The sequence below is a fragment of the Pundamilia nyererei genome, unplaced genomic scaffold, assembly GCF_000239375.1.
Source record: "Pundamilia nyererei isolate P.nyererei 1_Seehausen unplaced genomic scaffold, PunNye1.0 scaffold00010, whole genome shotgun sequence".
Taxonomy (NCBI): Eukaryota; Metazoa; Chordata; class Actinopteri; order Cichliformes; family Cichlidae; genus Pundamilia; species Pundamilia nyererei.
The window spans coordinates 2,056,636-2,079,519 of record NW_005187411.1 but is presented as its reverse complement, the minus strand read 5'-3'; the positions used below and the strand labels follow the sequence as shown (position 1 = coordinate 2,079,519).

Sequence of the window (22,884 nt, the reverse complement as noted above, 5' to 3'; positions counted from 1 at the left end):
GAAGAAGAAGAAGACGAAGAAGAAGAAGACGAAGAAGAAGAAGAAGAATGTAGAATGCAGGTCTAGCGATTTCCTGTGAACATCTTAGGCAATGCCTGCTGACACAGCTTCATATATTCATTGTTAAACGAATCCTGTGGCTAAGGTAGGGTGCCACTGTTGCTGGTCAACTTTCTTAGCTTCAATCTGGGACTTTAAGAGAATACTTTTTAGACACAAGTAATTGTACTACCCTATTAATCCAACTCTGTATACTATAACATTACAAACAGGCAGAACTAATGTTTGCCTGCGCCAACATTAACGTTATAGTTTTATTATTAGCTCCAGCTGCTAGCCACAACTTTAATGATAACTTAACCGATGTGGCTATCCGATAAATGTACCTTATTTCCACAGCGTGTGCTTTCTGATGCAACCCTCCCATTTATCCGAGCCTGGGAGCGGCACTGAGAGTATACTAGTTTATGCCCAGTGAGGCAGGGTGTGTGGCTATCGGATAATAGCTAATAGTTAAGCAACTAACAGTAACGTGTGCACCAGCCAGGTTAACATTTATGATAACTGTTCAGTACTTCATGATGTTGAAACTGGAGCTTTACTGACCTCTAAATAGTGTTGGATGAATGTTCATGTGTTCAGTAACTAGTGAGGGGAGGTGTTATGTGAAGTTGTGTCAGTTGCATGAGACAGAAACGGCACTGTTGGTATCAATACTGTTGAAATGAGTAGCTAATTCCACTGTATCAATTAAGATCTGATTTTTTGTTTGACAACCCTATTAGAAAACTAGCATTTCTGGCTACAAAGGAAAATATAAAAGTAATTGTTAGGAGAAGCTTGACTGTAAATGGTTTTATTGGGAAAAAATAAATATTTTTGCATATATCTGAAATGAAATATTTATCAGAACTTTCAAAAATTATTCTACTTTTATTTTCACCACACTAACTACGGAGTGTGTTGTACAAAGAAGTATTTATGGGTTAAAAAGGGACAGATTAACTTTAAACAGTCTTTACATCACAGTCAGGAAGAGAATTCTTAAAAAAAAAAAAAAAAAAAAAAGAAACATGGGGGGGCAAGTAGTTGAGTACTGATAGAAAAGCAGAGTGAATGTGCATTTCCATCTCTCACATTCTATTCTCTTTAATAATTTCCTGTTCTTCCTGATGATTCATCACAGAAACACGCAGTGTGCTCCTATTTTCAGATACCTGTGCCATGGAGGAAAGCCTAACAACCACTTCCTGTGTCAGTACATGTATGAATGACAAAGCAGTGGAGGGTCCCGTCTGTAACAACTAAAAATAAAATAAATAAATAACAAGGACAACAAAGGTCGATCAAATGGACCAATACGGCAAGGCCGTGATGATCCACTTGGTAAAGTAAATCCGTTGGGTATCTTTGTTGGCCTTCAGACAACAATTTTGATGGCTAAAGAACCAAACAGGACAGGCGCAAAAAATAAATAAATAAATAATAATTTCCTGTTCTTCCTGATGATTCATCACAGAAATACGCAGTTTGCTCCCATTTTCCGATACCTGTGCCATGGAGGAAAGCCTAATAACCACTTCCTGTGTGAGTACATGTATGAATGACAAAGCATTTGAGTGGAGTCCAGAACAGCAGGGTTTGCAGTGATCTCATTCAGATGAAGAAAAAAAAAAAAAAAAAAGAACAACTTTGGATGTCTGGCCATGTAGCATAAAACGCTAATCGCATTTATGAACTTGAGGTTCTCTTACCAATTTGTCTTTGAGCCTTTCGCCTTTGATGTGGAACTCCACAGCGGTGGGACTAGGGCTTGGACTGGGACTAGGACTAGGGCTACAGGGGCTAAGGTTGCTGCTGCTTCCTCCACTGCCTCCACTGTGGGTGCTGTTGGTGTCCTCCGCCCGGGTGACCTTATAGACAGTGACACAGCTAAGTCCTCCACCGCCCAGGGGAAGCCACCCACCACTGGAGTCATCCCGAGTCATGACCACTGCTCTCACACGCGCATAACTGTCACTGTGGAGAAAAAAAAGAGGAAGAGAAAGAAGAAGGAAAACCCAGTGGTGTTAGTGAACATAATCTAGAATCATTAACATATTTTCAGTTGTCTCCTGGGTTCTTTTCTTTGCTTAAATCTCCTTTATTACAAAAGCACAACTACACAGCCTCAGCCTTGACCAGTAATACAGTTTAAGTGCAGCACAAACAAAATGTTGAGCAAAGAGAACATACACAAATGATAACGTGAGAAAATTACAATTTAAACTAGGGATGGGGCAATTAGGAAATTCTGGGCCAATGTCTGTCTTTTGCTTTATTTGCCATTTACTTACTCGAAAAAACTGAACATAAGAGATTAAATTTTGCATTAAAGATACGTTTTTGGTTTTAGTACACAGCAAAACAACAGACTGTCTGAAGCGCCCAGTGTGTGTGTTTAACCCCAGGCAGAGGGTGACTGACCGTGTGGCCAAGTTAAGTCTGGCCACAGCTGATTCCCAACCTTTCTCTTGAAACAGGTGGTTTTAAACTAGACAGCACATGACCTGGTTTCCAAACAACATCATCCGCTTTCCTTTAAATGACTATTATGAGATAGCCGTTTAAGATAATTAACAGTGTGTATGTAACATAAGGCAAACACACTAATAAAAAGTTTAGTTTTTTTTTTAAATGAAGCAGAAATAAAACATGGTGTTGATCATTTACTGTATTATAGAAGTTTCAGATAATTTATAGAGAATTAACATGAAGCAGATGGTTGAAAAGTACCTAAAAAAAAAAAAAATCATCTACTTTGAAATATCAATAAGTCACAAACTCTAAATTAACAAGAAATTCAAATCAGAAACAAAACTCACAAGAACAAATTGCTATTTTGTGCCAATGTATCAGTAATAAAGTAATAAGAGATTACTATCCCAATTACATAATGTAACTTTAAATCTGCTCGCCTCTCATTCCATGTCTTTTTCTGTCCTCTCACTTGGAGACAGATGTTCCGTGATTAGATAACACAGCACTGGGCCACCGGAAATGACAAAGGTCAGGGGGTGTTGAGGGCAGCGTTTTGCACAAACTACTGGTAACATATTAAAGACTTGGAAAGATCAGAGCGCAGCCAGAAATAGTCAAAGAACTGAAGTATATAACTGCCGGATGTCTCCCTGTGACACATTGCTCTCTGGCCAACGGCCGGGTTAACCAATAAAGATGACATCAGAGTCTGAAACATTTGCAAAGAATGTCTTTTCAATCAGCGGCCAAATCTCAAGCATTGACAGAGGCAGAGGAATGTCACTATGAAGAACATGTAATATGAAAACAGTTAACATTTAGCTCTTGTTCTAAAAGAGGAATAGCATCATCCTGGCTTCCCTCTTGGCTAACTCAATGAGGCCGACCTTTGGTCTCATTCCTTCCCCACCCTTGGCAAATCTCAGTGTTCAGGATATTGGTTAGTAATTAATCTAAGAGCCAGTGAGCATTAAATCTGAAGCCATCTTTTTCTTCATGTGAAAGCTTTGACCTGCCACCATGTAATAATTGACCAAAGTTTCCTCAAAAGAGTGATGAGTATGTCAAATAAGAGAAACTCAAAACAAGAGACAAATACAGAAAGTGATTTGAGAGTGGGGTAATGGCTTTAAAGAAATAAATGCTATATAAAGAGCATACATTCAAGAGGTGATCAAAAACATGCGTGTTCTAAATCTGCTGGTTGTGTAGATAAGTGCCTGTCTGCCATCAGAAATAAAAAAGAAAACCAAAGAAAGAAATTTCTGACTAGCAGAAAAACAACAGAATTAGCTGCCAAATGTTAGTTGTCTTCCTTTTACACTTTTATGGTTCTACAACAGCTCATAGTGCATGAGGGGATGAGACATCTGCAATCAATAATTGTTGGTCGTCATCATCAGTGTGAGCCGAGCTGAGTCTTCTACTACTGCTTCAAATCTAAGGATTTGTCTTCCTTCTCTGTTTGGACAAACATGTCACAGTCAAAGTCAATCAGACGAAAAATGAGGTTCACTTTGCAGAATACTGGTGGGTAAAAACAAAAATGAAAAAATAAATAAAATAATAACTTTGTGCGGACATGTTAGACTCCAAACACATGGTGTAGACCACAAGCAGCAGAACAGGCTTTAAACCTGAACAGGCTCAAAGCACTTTAACTTAAACTGCTATTGTGGTACAAACATTTACTAGCCAGTGTGGTCAATGGCTTCCTGATATTCACTTGCCAAAAGGAAAATGTACCAGCATCTGGCAGGTGTTAATTTCTAGCCCTGTTAACGTTATAATCTATCAAATGCCCTTTATATCCTTAGCTTTTCAAATTTAGACCTTTCAATTACTACTCAAACAAACAATCTCTCCATCAAACTGAAAAAGTTACATCAAATTCTTCTGTGATATTAAATTAAGCACATTCTGTCTGTATCTGACGTCAATTTTATTTTATTTATATAGCACTAAATCACAACAGCAGTCACCTCAAGGTGCTTTTTATTGTAAAGTAAATGCTCTACAATAATACAGAGAAAACCCCAACAATCAAAACAAATCCCCAATGAGCAAGCACTTGGCGACAGTGGAAAGGGAAAACTCCCTTTTAACAGGAAGAAACCTTCAGGAGAACCAGGTTCAAAAAGGGGCATCCATCTGCTACGACCAGTTGGGGTTGAGGGAAGATTAAATGAAGAGCAGTGTATAAACATACACTTGTGGGGATAGGTTAATTGGATAATCCAAATTGCCACTAGGTGTGAATGTGCGAGTGAATGTGAGTGTGAATGGTTGTTAGCCCTGCGACAGACTGGCGACCTGTCCAGGGTGTACCCTGCCTCTCGCCCTATGACAGCTGGGATAGGCTCCAGCGCCCCCCGCGACCCTGAAAAGGATAAGCGGAAGCGAATGGATGGATGGATGGACAGTGTATAAACACACAGCGAGTGAAAATGGTGAGCATGAAGAAGCACCGCCTAGGTCTGCTGCAGAAAAACTAAGGGAGGATACAGGGTCACCTGATCTTGCCCTAACTATATGCTTTATCAAAATGAAAACTTTAAAGCCCAATCTTAAAATTAGACAACTACATGTCTGTCTCTCGAATCCAAACTGGGAGCTCCTTCCACAGAAGAAAGGCCTGAAAGGCTTGGAATCTCCCAGTCTACTTTTAAAATACCCTAGCAAGCCAGCTATCGGTGAACAAAGTGCTCTATTGGGGGAGATATGGTATTATGAGGTCTTTAAGATAACATGGGGCCTGATAATTCAAGATCAAGGTGCAAAGCTTGATGTCAGGAAGATTTTTAGGTTTTACTCAAGTTATCTAATTTCCAAAGATATTTTTAAATATTATTTTGTCAAGTTTATGAATATTACTTTGTGAATTTGTGATTTTTCCCCTCACCTGATGATTCAACCAAGCCAAAAAAAAAAAAAAAAAGAAAAAGTGTATTTAGATATATTTGAATAAAATATGCATATACACTCACACACACCACTTGTCAGTTCTGTTCCTAACGCCCAACCCATGCCACACACACAGACACACAATGTACTTCTGAGCAGCCAGTAAGAAGAATATGCTGCTGGTGTTATACCTCTCTACAGCCCCCAATAAAGGATATGGGTGATGGGTGCAGAAGGGACTGTCAGTCAGGAAGGGGTCCCTGGGGTGAACAGAAGGCAGGCGGTGGTGTCGCTCAGCCATGACCAGGGCACAATGACCAGGGCCTGACCCTTCAGACCTACCATCACACACATGCCAGCAACCATGACACTCACAGGGAGGGGGGCAAGGCTCAGAAAGGAAGTTAACTGAACTGCATACATGCATTTATGCATCTGGTCTAAAACACCCATGTCACCCAAGAGAGACTCCTGAACAAGAAGTATTGTTATTACTGCACTTACTTAACATTTATAATCAAATAGACACACCTACATCCTGGAGACCAAGAAAAAAAAAAAAAAAGAAAAAAAAAAAAGAAAAAGAAAAAGCAAAACTCAGCCAACAAGTTTTAGATCAGTTTTTCACAGCAGTTTCTGTTCATTCTTTCAACCCCTCTCATTCTTAAGAGGAACACTAGCCCCAAAACAAATGTCACTGCAACTTGCTGCAACACATAATGCGTATATGCAGGTGCACACACGTACAAAGTTCAGAGTAGCCCCATGCCCCTTGCTGAGAGCACACAGTCGACTGGACACACAATTGAGAGCGGAAGCAGATCAGCTGGCCTGGGCCTGCAGGGGAGGGGGCAAAAGAAAAGAGCCCCCCAATTCTGAATTATTCCAAGTTGTTCTGCTGGATGACTGACTTCATTTCCGACCGAAGCAGGAGAGGAAAAAAAGGAGGGAGGGGTGAGAGTGTAACAGAGGACTGCTGGTGGGGGTGATGAGCATGATTGCTGGAGACCAAGGTGACAATAAACAGCCCACAACCAACACATAAAGAGGAAGCCATAATCGAGTATCTCACTGTATCAAACCTCATTTGCGAAAAGAACACACAGAAGGTCTAAAATTATAACTTAGCTTCCACTTGACGCAAACTGTAGTTTCAGTACTGTAACAACACTGCACACAAAATGTATTCAAATACATATGTGTACTGTGTTTGTAATTCGACAATAGATGGGCAATACAAAAACAACAAAAAGACCCTTTTTTTGGCTGAATGACAATACAGTTATGTAATTGTATCATTTTGCATTATTTTTAGTGGTAGCTTTTTCCATGTTTATAAGCATAATAAGCATGAAACAGCAACTTAAGTTAGCTTGCATGTTGCTACAGTGAAGTCAATGAATGTGCTCCTGTCACTCACAAAAAAAATAAATAAAACTGGAAAAAATAAGGAGATCTTTCGAGTGAGAGTGAGTGAGATAGGAATGTGGATGGGGCTGCACAGACTCAAGAGATGCAAATACTATAGCACAGACTTAGCTAAAGGGGAAGGATTTAAAAAAACAACAACAAATAAATAAAAAATAAATAAAATTTTTTAAAAAAGGCTATGTAAACAGTCTTTTTCCACATCTTCTCCAATCAGTTTGCTAGGGATGTGCATAACTAGTAGACTAGACAATGAAATGTTGCTGCTCCTGCTAGCTAGTACCTGAAATACTAATAGTGCAAAACTACTTATTCATATTTATTAACGTACAATAGCAGCTAGCTGTTTGAAAAGTTACAGCACCACTTGCTACTATTTGAGAGAAGACAACTGCACACCTCTTTCTACTTGACAGGAAGGCCTACACAAGCAAGGTGGAAAATAAGACGGAAGATAGCCACATAAACCAACAGAGTTCTGCAGATGTAGAAGATGAACTACTGTGTCAGAGTAAAACAGAATGTAAACACCAAGATTAAGCAAGAACCACATACAACACAGACATGTGGACATTAGCTTGTGAGGAAGAGGGCTACTTGTGTTAACACTGTTAATGATCACAATCTGATAGCCACTTCTGTCCGCGTGACAAGCGCTGCAGTGGCATTTGAAAAATGATTTGATTACTGAAGAATACAATTAACAGTTTCAAATATGCACAAAATATTTTGATTTTCCTTAATTTTGACTATTTTCTTACTTTTAGACTAGTCGGCTATTTGAACAACTAAAAATGAATCAGTCGGTCAGGAGCAAAGGAGTTGATATACAGTCCAGCCCTATTTTTTAGTGCATGAATATGTAAATGTGAGTGTATTTTGTTACTACATAAAGGAATAACTAAAGCTGTTTTCACACATCCGCATACACCTCTGAACTTTTCTAGACACGATCTGGCTGAGTTGTATGTGACAATGCAAAAGACCAAATCAGGCAGATTGGCCGTCCTACTCTCCATTAGAGAATAGAGCAAGTACTGTAACTGTCTGGACCAAAACAAGTAAATGTCTCTCTTGGATTCCTACTTGCTGTGAGAACTAGAATATCGATAATTGCACTTTTTATTCATCTGCTATGTCTCAGAGTTAAAACTATGTCACTCATGATAAATGGCTATTTACATACTTTATACATTGTGTACAAAATTACAGATATCACTTGCTCACAGAGAAGAGAACAGAACAGAACAGAAGAGAACAGAACAGAACAGAACAGAACAGTACAGGGAAGCATGTGCAGTGCAGGCAGGCAGGCAGGCCTGGGCCTCGAGGCCGGCTGCTCCAGTGTGGTGGAGAAGGGGGATCTTGGGACAACCATTTCCTAAGTGGACAAAGTGGCCGTTTGTCTGCTCCTCTGGCCCATGGCTCGCTGGACTCCAGCATGCCATCATGCTTTGCTTCTGTCTCAGCTTTGGGCCTCCCACCCCAAAGGGGAGTGGTAGAGAAGAGAGCAGGAGGATTGGGGATATTTTTTTTTTTGGTGGGGGGGATCATGAAAGAAAGACAGGAGGGGGGAGAAGAAGGGAAGGAGAAGAATGAAGACGAAAGCAAGAGACGAGGGGAGAGAGAGAGAAAGGATGTGGCCTGAGCCCTGGGTGCTCTCCAAGTCGCCCTCCCTTTCCACTCCGTCTCCCCCTCCAGCCCAGCCCCTCCCTGGCCTGCCTCACTCTACACAATGGCCGCTTCTCTGCTGAAATTTCACGTTATTGGATCCCGGGCCTGGAGTTTTGTCCTCCCACAATGTCCAGGCAGCGGAGCATGCTGCAGGGGAGACACACTCTGCAAGCTAAAAGCTGGAAAACCATTCCTCCTTTCATTAGCATCAGAAAAGGGGAGAAAAGCCCCCTCGACACCACCTCTTTTATTTTTTTCCCCCCAAATCACCCCTTTTCCCTCACCATCTCTCCTCCATATCAAAACTGGAGGAAGGCTATCAAGCACAGTCAAGCTCCACTAGACCACTTTGGCTTGTAGGACTTTTTATATTATTTGGTGGGAGGTCATTAAAATACCATTGGGAAAATAAACACAAGCTACTTATGCCAATCCGATTCCATAGCTTATCCTCTGAGAAGAAAGTGATCGCTAGGAAAGTGGGTGGGACATGGAAGATTTAGCAAAAAGGAACTCTGGCCGTTTGAGTCGCTTGCTTTACTTCAGAGGCTGTTATCACAGGAAAATTGTGATATTTTGACATTTCCTTAAGTACTTGACCTAAAATATACTAAGTGTAGTAGTATTAAGAAGGGGGAAATATTTTACCTTTATTTAACAAGTTAAGACGAGTCTTCAGAGTGTATATTGCAAGTTTCTAATAAAAATACCTCACAAATCATTCATTCTGCAATGCCAGTAGGGCTGCGCCATATTATACCGTTCACGATAATACCGGTATAATGTTAGGCAACGATAGGAAAATGAAATATCGCGATAGAATAAGAGTAAAACGCGCATGCCCAGTACCTTTGTTTTCATACGCACATGGCCGATTGTTGACTGAAACCAGAATTGGTTTGTAAAAATGGTGCAACTTCAGTGATGTGGAACTGGTTTGGTGTTTGTCCGTCAGATACATGACAAAGCACATTTTTTTGCAGAAGATGCAAGCGGCCGTCGTTATTGTCGTATTTGTCGGACTAAGATGCTCTTAAATCTGGGAGTAATCTGGGTCCTAAACTCCGTATCCTTCAGGTCAAACGAACACTGCAGCATCACTGAGAGTTAAACTGTCTAAATTCTTTCATCTTTAATAAAACGATCAGCATTGCTGCTTTACCAGGTGTAACTATGAAGTTTAACTTCCAGGCATCCATGAAAACAAAATTTATTACATTTAACGGAGTTAGAAGTTAGCAGGAAGCTAGCGGAAGTTAGCTCGCTAGTTTCGCTAGTTACCCAAGCATGATATTGCATGTTCTGACTGAGAGATTTCTGAAAAAATTCAAACGTACAGCTCTGCTATCACTTCCAACATAAATGAAGACAGGAAACTAAACAGCAGTGACGTTTGTAGGGTTACTGAAGTTGGGCTAGCTGGTATATAATTATGTGCTACGTGATCGCTAGCGACACAGCTATGTTAGCATAACAAACAGTGAAGCTGGAGGACGAACACTAACACTTTTCCACTTATAAAAGTTAACGTTCCTGATAGTTAGAGACAATTGCAATCGCATGGCAGGATGCTGTAAACACCAAACTTCAGTCAGGAGAACAACTGAGATAATCCATCCACAATACAAGGTTAGTCATTAATATACTGCAACAACATGGGAATAGAGCAGCTGCCAGAGAATTCAACATTAATGAATCAATGGTACAGAAGTGGAGGAAGCAAGAAGAATGAGTTTAATAAAGTTTGATTTATCTGACTGCTTTGTTTCACTTAATGTGCCTTATAATCCTGTGCACCTTATGGTCCGAAAAATACGTACTGCACACTGCAGTTTAATGTTGCAAAGCACCTCTTTTTAACTTCAGTGGATATTATACATGGTTAGGCTCAGGATATGTCAGCCCATTTCTACTGGAAATGCCTTTTGGTTAAACTTTCAGCAAGGAATTTGCATTTGCACTGTTACATTTTTATAAAGCTTTAATGTACATAAAAACCAGATTCTTGTTTAAGTGAAAATAAATGGAAGGTTGTCTTTTTGCGCTAGTAATGTTGTGGAGTTGTATTTTGTCTCGCATCAATTATATCGTCAGTTATATCGTTATCGCAAATTTTCAAATATATATCGTGATAAATATTTTTGGCCATATCGCCCTGCTCTAAATGCTAGTATATCCCACCTAATGCCATACTAAAGATCAATTCAGTACATGTATCTTTGAAACCAGGTGGCCTACTGCCACGGCAAGAGTTTGAATGAGAAAGAAGAGCAGCCAGTGGAAGTAACACGACTCAGGCTACGTCCACAATAATGCTATTTCGTTTGAAAATGCATCGTTTTCTTTCAGTTTTGTCCTCCCGTCTACACTGAGACGGCGTTTTTGTCAAGGAAAAACGCAGCGTTTTAAAAACGCAGCGTTTTGAAAACGCTCTCGAAAACCATTTCAAAACAGAGCTGTCCCGTCGCAGTATGGACACTGGAAAACGCAGACTTTCTAAAAAAGATTAATATCAGTTTGTACATGCTCCACGTAGCTTTTCTTCCAATTCTTTAATTCTCACTCACATTTGCGCATGCGCAGGACTGGAACATAAGCATTTTCGGCCGTTTCAATGTGGACGCACAACTCTGTGAAAACGACTGAAAACGCTAGTGTGGACGCGGCGCGTTTTCAGACGAAAACGCAGTTTTCAAATCTATCCGGGCTAATGTGGACCCGAATCTATCCGGGCCTTAGGTGAAGGCATGGCAGTCGACAAACACGAACAAGATATCTTCTTCTTTTCAAACATCTCTAAGTGTAATCATGTAATTATAACAGGAATTTGCAATGTCAGTTATAAAACTGAAGCAGTGTGTATTGTGATTCTGTCTGTCAGACAACAACATGGTTATAGAAATAATAATTAGAGCCGTGCCAAGAAGCAACTGGAATGGCTTGAAGGGCTATGTTTCTGTTGTCATGCCATTGTCGTTCTGCTGTCTGACAACAGGAATACAAAAATATTTACATGGTAACAACTTTATTAGAATTCAGCTTTACTAAAACAAAGTAAATGTGAGGACTGAGAATATATGAGAGGTACAAAGATGGAACAGAAACCTAGCATATTTAAGACCACACCTAGTCCTTGTTTAGTTATTGGAAATTGGGTCTTCCTCAATTTATGCTCTTTAGCATTTCAAAGACATTCTGGCCAGTTTTTGGCCTTACATTCAAAATGAGTGAGTGACATTTGCTTTATGACCTTTGTAATGTGCCAATTTAAAGGTTCTTTTATGTGCTTTAACAACAGGCACTTGGTCTGCTTTGCTCGCAAATGAGACATTTCAGAGTTGGGAGTTTGCAGAAGCGACTCCTGTAAGGATATAACAATGGCCAACTGCAGATAGTCATTCAGAATTTATAAGGGTAGGTCTGTGCTACTCAGACGAATCTGTTCACCAGACAGGGGTTTGCGCTTATCTCCTTTTAATGTGAGAGGGGGCTGCAAATCTGAGTGGCTTTTTAGAGAGCTTTTCTGATACATGCAGAAAAGGAAAAAATAAAAAAATAAAAAATAAAGGATGGGAATCTCTCATGTTTCATGGATCTCTTGGTTCACTGAAGACACAAAAGTGTGTTAAAAGTTGATGAAAATCTACATTTTACACATCTCCTTCACCATTTCATGAATGAGAGGTTCGTACATGCAATAAAACAAAAGAGTATGTTATTCCAAGGCTGAAAAGACAAACTAATGGCACACATTCTTTCACTAGGATCATGCCTCATTGAAGAAATAAATAACATGCAATCTGGGACTCAGCCATTGATTCCAACAGTGCATCTAATCTGAATGGTGCAAACTAGCTAGCCAATTAGTGATGGTTCAAATCTCCCAAATAACCAGAGGCAAACTCAAGGGCACAGACTTACGACAAAACAAACACCAACATGGCCAAACATGGATGCAGTGCAAATTATGACATAAGGTCAGAGCAAAACACTTTTAAAAAGACCATCTTGTTACTCATTAACAGAAGTAACAATAGGACAATGCCTAGAGAAACACCAGCATCACAAGCCTGCTTACATTAACTGCAGTGAAAACCAATACGCTTGCTATAGAAAGAGAAGTGAAAGAGAAATTTGCCCTATCTCCTCTCAACACCTCAGGCTGCTGGTGAGTCATCTCGCTCACAAGAACATTCAGCTTAGCTACCAACTGACTCAGGGAAAAAAAAAGAAAGAAAGAAAATAAAAATAAAAATTTTAAAAATTAAAAAAAAAACAAAAAAAAAAAAAACAGGCTTACTCTGCTGCTGCACCACACAGTGAATCTCGACTTCAAAATGTCTCACCATTCTTTTATACAAAAAAAACCAAAAAAAAACCTAATGCATACGACAAATTAACCGCTCATTGTCATGTCTGTTGTTATCTGTCACATACATCTGTTAGTGGCACGGATTACCCTGGAGTCTAAATCAAAGATAGACCAAACCAGTGCACGAATGTCAGATCTACTCACTCAGACGGCATTTCTAACACTGATTTTCAAACCAACCCCTCCATTACTGGATTGGGCCCACAACCCCAACAGCAATGTTGTAGGTGCCGCTGCACTGTGGCACTATAAATCAAAAGATTCCCGTATGTGTATCAAAAGCCAAAAAAACTATTCTCAAACATCAATCAAAGCCACATATTGAGATGATCTTAATTTGAACCACAAGCATTTGGAAAATTAAAACCTCGTGCCTGCCATTACAACAAAAAGAGGAAAAAGAGGAACCACAAATTTCGACTGCTGCAGCGTCTCTGGGCTGCTTTGATGTAAGAGTAGTCCCCAAAGACCAACCATCTACTCGTCATAGCTACTTTGAAACTAATGGGGAAACAGGAAGCTAAGGGGACAAGGCAGCCATCTAGCTGTGGGAGAAACTATTGATATATCTCAGGAGGAACTTGGGAAGGTCAAACCACCAAACCAAGATGATGGCCCATGAAGGTTAAGAGAAACTGCAATGACATGTTGTATATCATCGCAGCACGCCCAGTTGTTAGGAGTACTATAACATTATCATCATTATGAATCGTGCATTTTTCAAGCAGCTCTTACATGAACCTCTTCCTCTCAATAAAAGTCTGTTCCAAATTCTAAATATAGCCTCTAGACAGCACAAAATGTGATCAAAACTTTCCTGAGGAGATAAAAATACATATCCTTACAGGCCTCTAATTTTAATCCTATTTAAAAATGTGAATCATTAAGCAATTTATTTGATAACACGTTATGTGCACATAAATTCCCTCATCTAGGATCTGGCTCGATCTTTCCCAGAAACCCATATACACGCCAAATGTTTCCAGAGAAATACCGTAAACACTGCAGTGTGTCTACACAGACGCACACACAGAAACCCCTTCCTGTTTTCAAAGCGTTTGCAAACTCAATCAAAGACACAAGGTTTAGGATTTACATCTGTGCCCTTTTATGTCTGTGACCTCACAGGAAAGAACCATCTTAGACCAGCTGCAGCAGAGAGCTCACTACAAGGCTCAGCCTTCATGCTCCCGCATACAGCATAACTAAACTAAAAACAATATCCACAATTCAGACACTTAGTGCTAAAAGCACTTCTTAGAGGCATTAGGATATGGTCTGTGAACATCAGAGGACCATCCTGACAAAGAAATAAAGATAATCACTGCTATGTGGATGCTGTGACGGACGGACAGACGGACGGACACACTCTCTCTCTCTCTCTTCTGGTGGCTTAACAGTATATGTATATATCTACACATGGCATACATTCACATCAGGTCTTTCTCTTAAAAATCTGTAAATTGGTTTGAAATAGCCTCCAAATAAACTGCCATAAATGTCAGCAGTGTATGTGTGCTCCTAAAATACTTCAAGAGGAAATGAAAAACTTAAAAGAGGGAAGTGGCTTGGGTTTTAAATACACAGAATCCAGGACCAAATCTGGCCATGGGAATGGAACAGCCCAACACTATACAAGGCCTGTTCGTATGTTAACATGTCTCGGTTACAGCCAAAGCCCACTGACTGTACAAAGGTTCATTGTCATTATTGAGACAAAGCAGCAGGTTCTAATAAAACAGGCAGACGTTCAGACATTGATACTCTCTACACAAGATAAGTTTTAGGATTACAAAACATTTTATTAGGTGGACACTGTGTCAAAGTCTGTAGAAAGACATTGTAAACTTCCCATTATAGCCTAACATATAAGACATATATGTACGTCCTAAATCTGCCATGCATCTAATGAAATATGAGAATGCAACCATTAACCAGTCAAGTACAATACTTTTATAAGTGCCCTTACATATCTATATATACATATTTGTCAAATAACACCATTTCATTAGCCTATTAACTACTGCAGCCACAACCATCACTTCCTCAAAAGAATACAGAAGCAAAACCAAAGACGTGGTTAGCTCAGCAGACTTTGTTAAAGGTAAGGTGTGTCTGCAAGCTTAGACTAGTAATACAAAGGTTTTGGAGGAGTAGGTGGTGGAGGTCAGAACTAACAACTGGCAGTAACCCCAAATAATACTATCTATAAAAAGGTCCAGGAAATTGTTTAGCTTAACATGAGGGCCACAGGATATAGGCAATTACCCAGGCCATAAAGCACTAGCCCTAACAGCTGAAGTAGCTGTCTCCCTTTGTCGTTTCAGGACATGATGGGGGTTGTTTGGGAGGAATGTGTTTGGAAGGCTCCGCAACAGGAATGGGAGTGTAAACCAGCCCACAGGTGATAAGATCACAACAATGGCAGATAAAACGCTGAGCTGTCAAATCAATCACACAGATGGGAAGAGGACACAGGGAGAGGAATCACTAAAAGATCACACTGACAACAGACAATACCACAGCACTACAGGAATCTAAAACAATGAGCCTATACCCTAGACATGTTTGGTGAGGTACTGAGGCAACTGACCTTCACTGATGAGACAAAAAAAAAAAAAAAAGAATCAGACTATATACTTGGACCAGCTAAACTATATTAGCAATATTAGCATGTGTTTATTAAAAACTGGAGGAGGATAATAAAAAACGGTAATTTGGAAAACAAGCGATATAAGCACAGTACATCTCAAAAGGCAGCCGCTTTGGTAGAGATGAATATTTTAGATAAACGTGACATTCACAAAGAGACTGCTTGCACATACTGTGCTTGCATAAATCTCCCACGTCTCCCAGGAAGACCACAGTCCTCGTCTACAGAATTCACATTAGCCTTACATCACAGCACACATCCCAGACGAGACGCAAACCAAAATCTCACAAGGCTTTAAGTGCGTTCTTGTCATTTCAGCCATGTGAACATTGTTGCACCAAGGCCAAGTAACATGTTCTCAGCAAAGGGCGTGCTGTGTGTAAACCAGCTCGGCTTACCACCTATCATTTAGACTAAACCACCTCAGGGCTATCTGTTCACAAACCATGTGGATACTTTCACATTAAATGTTTAAAAATCGACGCTGTGAGAGCAAAATGTAAAAGAAATTAATAATAAAATAAATAATACATCCCTAGTTACATTTGTAAATGATCCTACGCTTGTTCTACATATGAGAAAAAAGGCAGTTTGATTAAGGATTCAGAGGCTCAAAGACCAACATTTAATTCATCAGTGGAAAGTGGCTCTATTTCACAATGTGATATGGTGAAGATTACTATGAGGGGGGAATGATTATCCTTGACTCTTTAAAAAAAATAAAATAAAATAAGTGGCACACCAAATCTTTTCTTTTTTTTTGGTCAATAGACGTGTCATGAAAAATTTTTCATTAAATAGATGCTTTTCAGCAAAAATAAATGGCTCAGGCAGCGCTCAGTATTCCGTTCACTCCATTACTATGAATCATACAAGAGGAAAGGTGGTGAAATCTTAGCAACAATGTTTGGATCGCTTCGCCATTTTAGCTGCTGCCATCATGCTGAGTGGAACTGAGGATTTTTATTTTTTAGCCTGTGGCAGTAGTTCTGAAAAATTGGGGATCTGGGGCATGGATGAGTTCCCGAGATTATTGAAGGGAGCCGAATCAAATTTAGGAGATGAGGTTTCACAAATTCACACAATTCAAGCTGAATCAAGGTTTAAAGCAAATATAGCCTGGAATGAATTCATGTGTGAGCTCCTGTGCTTTGACATGAGGAAAGATAAATAAATCCATGACACATGTTACATAAAAACAAAACAGGAGTGTAGTTCAAGGACAAAACCTCCATGCATTAAATCAATCAGTCTCACAAAGGCCAGAAAGATTGAATGGGGAAAAACAACCACAACAACAAAAAACATGGGTGTGTTTCAGACATTAAACCGTGACACTGTAAATGGCTGAAAAGAGCATATGACAAACGCATTGTGAAAGAAAAATCACGTCGAGATGGTTAAGAAAAAAAACATGTAAAATAAATGACTTGAAAAACGAGCACAGGCGCTTATATGCGATGTATTGTACCGCGAATGCAGAATATGTGATCACTGTGTGACCGTCGGTGCAATGCGAAACAGTGTACAGTGCTGTGAATGGGCAGGCAGGTACTTTATGAATGGAGGGGATCATGTGACCGCAGCACCTCCCGAAGCAGATATTTCTCACTGACTGTCAACAAGCGCACACAAGGGATCAGCCCATTAAAACAATACCAAAATGCGACCTGAAATGGGCGCGACGTGTACAAAAACACAGCTTGCACATATTATAATCGATGCCCGTAGGTTGTGAGGCTCTGGACGTGAATGCGATGCCGTTTTTAAGCGTTTTTATGAATGGAGGATTGTGATATGTAAATGAGCATGATTGAGAAAAAAAATGGCATCTTCGGCTTTTCAATGCCGACTTTGCCGCATTAACCGCGAAGAGCCTTCATTAAAGAAAGGCTAGACTTAAAGACAAACACAATCCGCAATATTTTAATCGATGATTATGTTCCGAAATCATGGCGGACAGCAGTTAGACACAGATCTGGGCTGTCAATGCAGAGGACTCAGATCGTGATGTACTGAGAAAGCACTCACATAAAATTATATTTAGATTACTGCCATCTATGCGTCTGCTCCGAACGATCCTTCGTGAATGAATACATTTCCCGAACATAAATAATAATACACCAAGCAAGTGCCTCGTAAATGAGCAAAGATTAGTACATGTTGTGTACAATGTTGTGGCTTTAATTTGAATTCTCACAGCATATACTGGTTAGCAGTATCATAAGCCTGCAAAAAAGTAGCAACGAGATTAATATTTTACTATGGATCGATGCCACTGTTTCCCCGGCACGGTTCTGTTTAATCTCACAAGGCAATCCTTTCTATTAGCTTGATAAACAAACAAACACGGGGGGAAAGTACAACGTGTTTCTTATTGTTGATATTAGTAAACCAAGACGATGTAATGGCAACGTTGCTCGGTTAGAAATGTCACCGGGAACTAACGTAGCTCGTGTTAATATCTACACATATAAGCACATATTGAAGATTAGCTGTGTGTTTAGATGTAAATGATAAAATAATAATAAAATAATGTGTGTGTAAAACAGGACTCACTCGTTGTTTGGATTTGTTGAATCTTCACTCATTTTTTTCCTCACGGGGATCCAAATCCTAGCAATAGCATCGACGACGCAGTGACGGCGGGATAAAATACCACATATATCACCATTTTCCTTCACATACAGAAATAACCCCTATTTCGGATAGTAAATAAACGGCGTACAAGGGGCATGCCTAACTCAGCGTCCCTATGAAAAGCAAGTGAAGCTAGCTGGACGTTAGCTTTTGCTGGCTGGGCTGTAACGTTAAATCGCGAGGAGGAATGACAATCGTTGATTCATTTTATCCTCCCTGGAAGTAAAATCCGACCACAACAAATGGGCCATCTGGAGCATCCTCTTCAACTGACACAAATCCCCGGCTTGCAAAAAGGTGCATAGATCCTCAAAAAATGTAGAAATCGTTGTAGGTTGTATCGTTTGGCAGGTTATTTATGGCTGGCTGTCGAGCATCCATTCGCCAACTTCAGGTCCAGGACAACACTTGAAAAAGCGCTGTGCAGCGTTGCTCCGTCAACGTGTCCGAGTAATTTTCAGTAAAGGCATCCAATGCCCCCCAAAATGGTCCGACTGTTTTCAGTATTAGCACCGACAGTTAAAGTAAAAATACATAGACTTGAAATTTCCTTGAGAACTTGATGGACATCTGCTTTAATCGAACTCCATTTTCAACTCGGGGGGGAATGAAACATCGGAAAAATGGGCGGATATGTCGACCCTCGCTTGAAAAAAGGATCCTTCCGCGACGTAGTAAAAACATAACACTTGTGATAGAAAAAATACCAACCCAGCTCACACTTTGCTCTTTATGCTTAAAGAGTAGCGTATATTATACTAAACCGCGTTCCCCCGTAAGCGTATGCAATAAGTTAGTAAGATTTCTTTCTAAAGTTGACCTAAAGTAGTCCCCCCACTTCCCAAAAGAAGTTTCCCTTCAATCACGCATTGAAACAAGAGGGAAGCGTCTGTGTGATAGCACGCAAAGTAGGCTAGAAAATAACCTAGAGGAAGGACCTGAGCTGACACGGAGACTTGGTCATTAACAATTTCTGGTATATTCTTTTTTCAGTTGTATTATCGTGATCTACCTCCCTTCCGAACCGCTTTTAAAATCCCAATGCAAAATAGCGGGGAAGTGCTGCAAATATACACAACCGAGAGTGCTGCAGCACGTGGAATTATATCAGACCCTCTTCACGATTTAAGTGTTTCAAATCAAGATGGTATTTCTATCTCTGAGCGTAGGCCAGGGTTATTTATTATTCAGTGATAGCAGAGTGAAAAGTGAAAGACTGTAAAGACTAATTCAGAAAATGAGGATTTTTTTCCTCTGGAATGTAGAAATAAAAATCTGAGTAGGGCACGGTGTGGGATTTTTGAGAACTGTAATTGGCCGTAAATGTAAATAAAAGGCATTAGGATTACACTATAAGCTACAAAAAGGGGGTTTGGGTGATCACTAGAGTATGGCACTAAAACAACTGCGTGTGGCTCAAAGTTGTGCTGCTAAAACTGCCTTACCTAGCTTCTAAAACTGTACCAGGCAGCTAAAGCTCCCTCCAGAATAAAACAGTCAAAGAAGTTGCCAGAAAAATCCATGTGTGCTAGTATGAATCTTAGTTGCAAATGTGTTAAAATCCTTTCAGAGCAAATTGGCAGCCTGGTTGCATAAGACTTAAATGCTATTGGATTTCTGTGCTGTGTGGAAAAGGCAAGAGATCAGGCTAAATGATTCTGCCTGGTTGTCATAGTGACAACATGTTGTGTGAGAAGTTTCTTTGTATTTCTCTGGCTTTCATACAGCTTGTGCTACAGTATTATGCTGACGGCCATATGAAACATCCCTCTGTGTCACTGTACATACACTACCAGTCAAAAGTTTGGAAGCACCTTCTCATTTAATGGTTTTTCTTTATTTTCATGACTATTTACATTGTAGATTCTCACTGAAGACACCCAGACTATGAATGAACACACATGGAATTATGTAGTAAACCAAAAAAATTTGAAATAACTCAAATTTTAGATTGGTCAAAACAGCCACCCTTTGCTTTGATTACTGCTTTTGACCATCTTGGCATTCTTTTGATGAGCTTCATGAGGTCGTCACCCGAAATGGTTTTCCGACAGTCTTGAAGGAGTTCCCAGAGATTCTGAGTACTTGTTAATAATAATAATAATGGATTTATATAGCGCTTTTCTAGGCACCCGAAGAGCTTTACAATACCACTATTCATTCACTCTCACATTCATACACTGGTGGAGGCAAGCTACAGTTGTAGCCACAGCTGCCCTGGGGCAGACTGACAGAAGCGAGGCTGCCATATCGCGCCATCGGCCCCTCTGGCCAACACCAGTAGGCGGCAAGTTAAGGTGTCTTGCCCAAGGACACACCGGACAGAGAGCCCAGGGATCGAACCGGCGACCTTCCGGTTACAGATGCAATTCCCAACCCCCTGAGCCACGGTCGCCCTTTTGCATTCTCTCTGCGGTCCATCCCACTGTAGGATGTTGTGGTAGTTGTGCTGGTTCAGTATGCCTTCAGTTTTGAATAAATCCCGATCACATCTCCTCCTCCATGCTTCACTGTGGGAACCATGCATGTAGAGATCATCCGTTCACCCTTTTCTATGTCACACAAAGGCACGGCAGGTAGAACCAAAAATCTCAAATTTGGACTTATCACCCCAAAGACAGATTTCCACTGGTCTAATGTCCATTTCTTGTGTTTCTTGGCCCAAACAAATCTCTTCTGCTTGTTGCTTTTCCTTAGTAGTGTTTTTTTAGCAGCTATTTGACCATTAAGGCCTGATTCGCGCAGTCTCCTCTGAACAGTTGATGTAGAGATGTGTCTGCTACTGGAACTCTATGTGGCATTTATCTGGGCTCTAATCTGAGGTGCTTTTAACTGGCGATTTCTGAGGCTGGTGACTCGGATGAATTTATCCTCAGCAGAAGTGGTGACACTCGGGCTTTTGTCAGTTTTGTCACGGCAATGGTCTTTGCAACTGCAATTCGGGGACAAATTTAAAGTTTTTGCAATTTTCCAGACTGACTGAGATTTGCTTCTTAAAGTAATGATAGACTATCATTTCTTTTCACTTAGCAGATTGGTTTAAAAGTTATTGGACTTGCTGACAAAAATTTAAATATCCATCCATTCATCTACTTTCTTCTGCTTATCCAATTTGGGGGTGTGTAGTATTTGACAAGGCTAACACCAGAGAGACAGGTAACTATTCATGAATAGTTAACTATGTCTAATTTAGACTCACCCGTTAATCTAATCCAGGTATGTCACTGAACTGTGGGAAAAAGTAAAGATAACCTAGGATACAAGGATTGTTTTTAATACTTGAATTGAAATCCTGTAGAAATAGACTGAAGAACCCACGGACATCAAATCCTGTTTCTTCCCTTGAGATGTTCTGCCAGGCTTTTACTGCAGCCACCTTCAGTTTTGTCTTCAGTAACTAAAATTATGCCCTATTGGGCTGAGATCAGGTGACTGACTTGGCCACTAAGGAATATCCCATTTCTTTGCCTGGAAAGACCGCTTTTGCGGCATGTTTTGGGTCATTATCTATTTATACCCTGAAATACCGCCTGATCAGAGTATACCCCTATACACTTCAGAGTTCTTCCTTCTACTTCTATCAGCAGTCATATCGCCAATAAACACTAGTAACCTGATTCAGTGAGCAGCCATACACGTCCATGGCATAACATTGCCTCCGCCATGTCTGATAGGTGACGTGAAATACTTCATGAGCTATTTTATTTTTTCACCATTATTCTGGCAGAAGTTAATCTTGGTTGCACCAGAGCTGGGCAGTCTTGTTTAAAAGTTTTCTATCAAAGTCTAATTTGGCTGTGCTGTTCTTGAGTGTAACCAACCAGTGCTTTGCACCTTGTTATAAACCGTCTGTATTTACATCCATTTGATTTTAGACTATGACAAGGATACACCTACAACCTCAAGAGTGTGCTTAACTTTTCTAGATGTTTTGAAGAGGTTCTCTTAACCTAGAAATGAATTCTGTGATCTTCCAGGTCTATTGGCCAATGAATTGTTTTACATATTGTTCCAATTATTAATCTGATTACTCCCAACGTTTTTGCTATCTCTCCAATTGGTTTATTTTGTCTTTTTTTCCAGCCTTGTGTTGGCCTCATTCACTTGCATGAGCATGCCTTTGAACCTCATATAAGATGTCATGTCAAGAGCTATGAAATTCTAGTTCAAAATTCAGAATCAACTCTTTTATCTGCTTAATTTGTGGACTAGGCTTCTCTTTGTCATGAAACTGCTTGTCAGTCAATTGTCCAGTGAGCCTCTGAAAATGAAGGATTTTATTTAGAAAAATGGCCATAATTCCAAAACAGACTGCCTGAGAGCAAAAGCTCTCTTGGGATTGTTTTCTCAAAAAAAAAAAAAAAAAGATTTCAAGCTGACATGAATGTTTATACAAGCAGTCTGTATTATAAACGGGGTAATCAGGTTAGGATACTGCATCTTTGTTTTATTTAACATGGCCTCTTCACTTATTTCTGATTAAGTTACCATGATCAGGTCCAAATGAAGTGTCCCTTGATTCTTAAAGAGCAGAAAAGAACAATGAACATGATTTATTTTTCCTACTAGCATGCCTTTATCCTTTAGAGTATTTAGAGTTCAGGAAGTCAGCCTTCTTTCTCATCTCACAAATATGGATGACCCTAGTCCATTTCCTGTGTTTTTCACACTGAACATACCACACAATGTAGCA

At 40.0% G+C, this 22,884-nt stretch overlaps 1 protein-coding gene across 1 annotated transcript in view; it reads right to left on the bottom strand.

The window, feature by feature from the left end:
- Positions 1-18,841, bottom strand: part of spred1 (sprouty related EVH1 domain containing 1) — a 34,280-nt gene extending 15,439 nt beyond the window's left edge. Inside the window, exons 1-2 of the mRNA XM_005723787.1 lie at positions 18,111-18,841; positions 1,755-2,019 (exon numbers count right to left, since the gene is read on the bottom strand). Coding sequence (XP_005723844.1) covers positions 1,755-2,019; positions 18,111-18,142 — 297 coding nt within the window. The 5' untranslated portion in view covers positions 18,143-18,841. The remainder of the gene's footprint in view (positions 1-1,754; positions 2,020-18,110) is intronic.
- Positions 18,842-22,884: the final 4,043 nt, after the last annotated feature.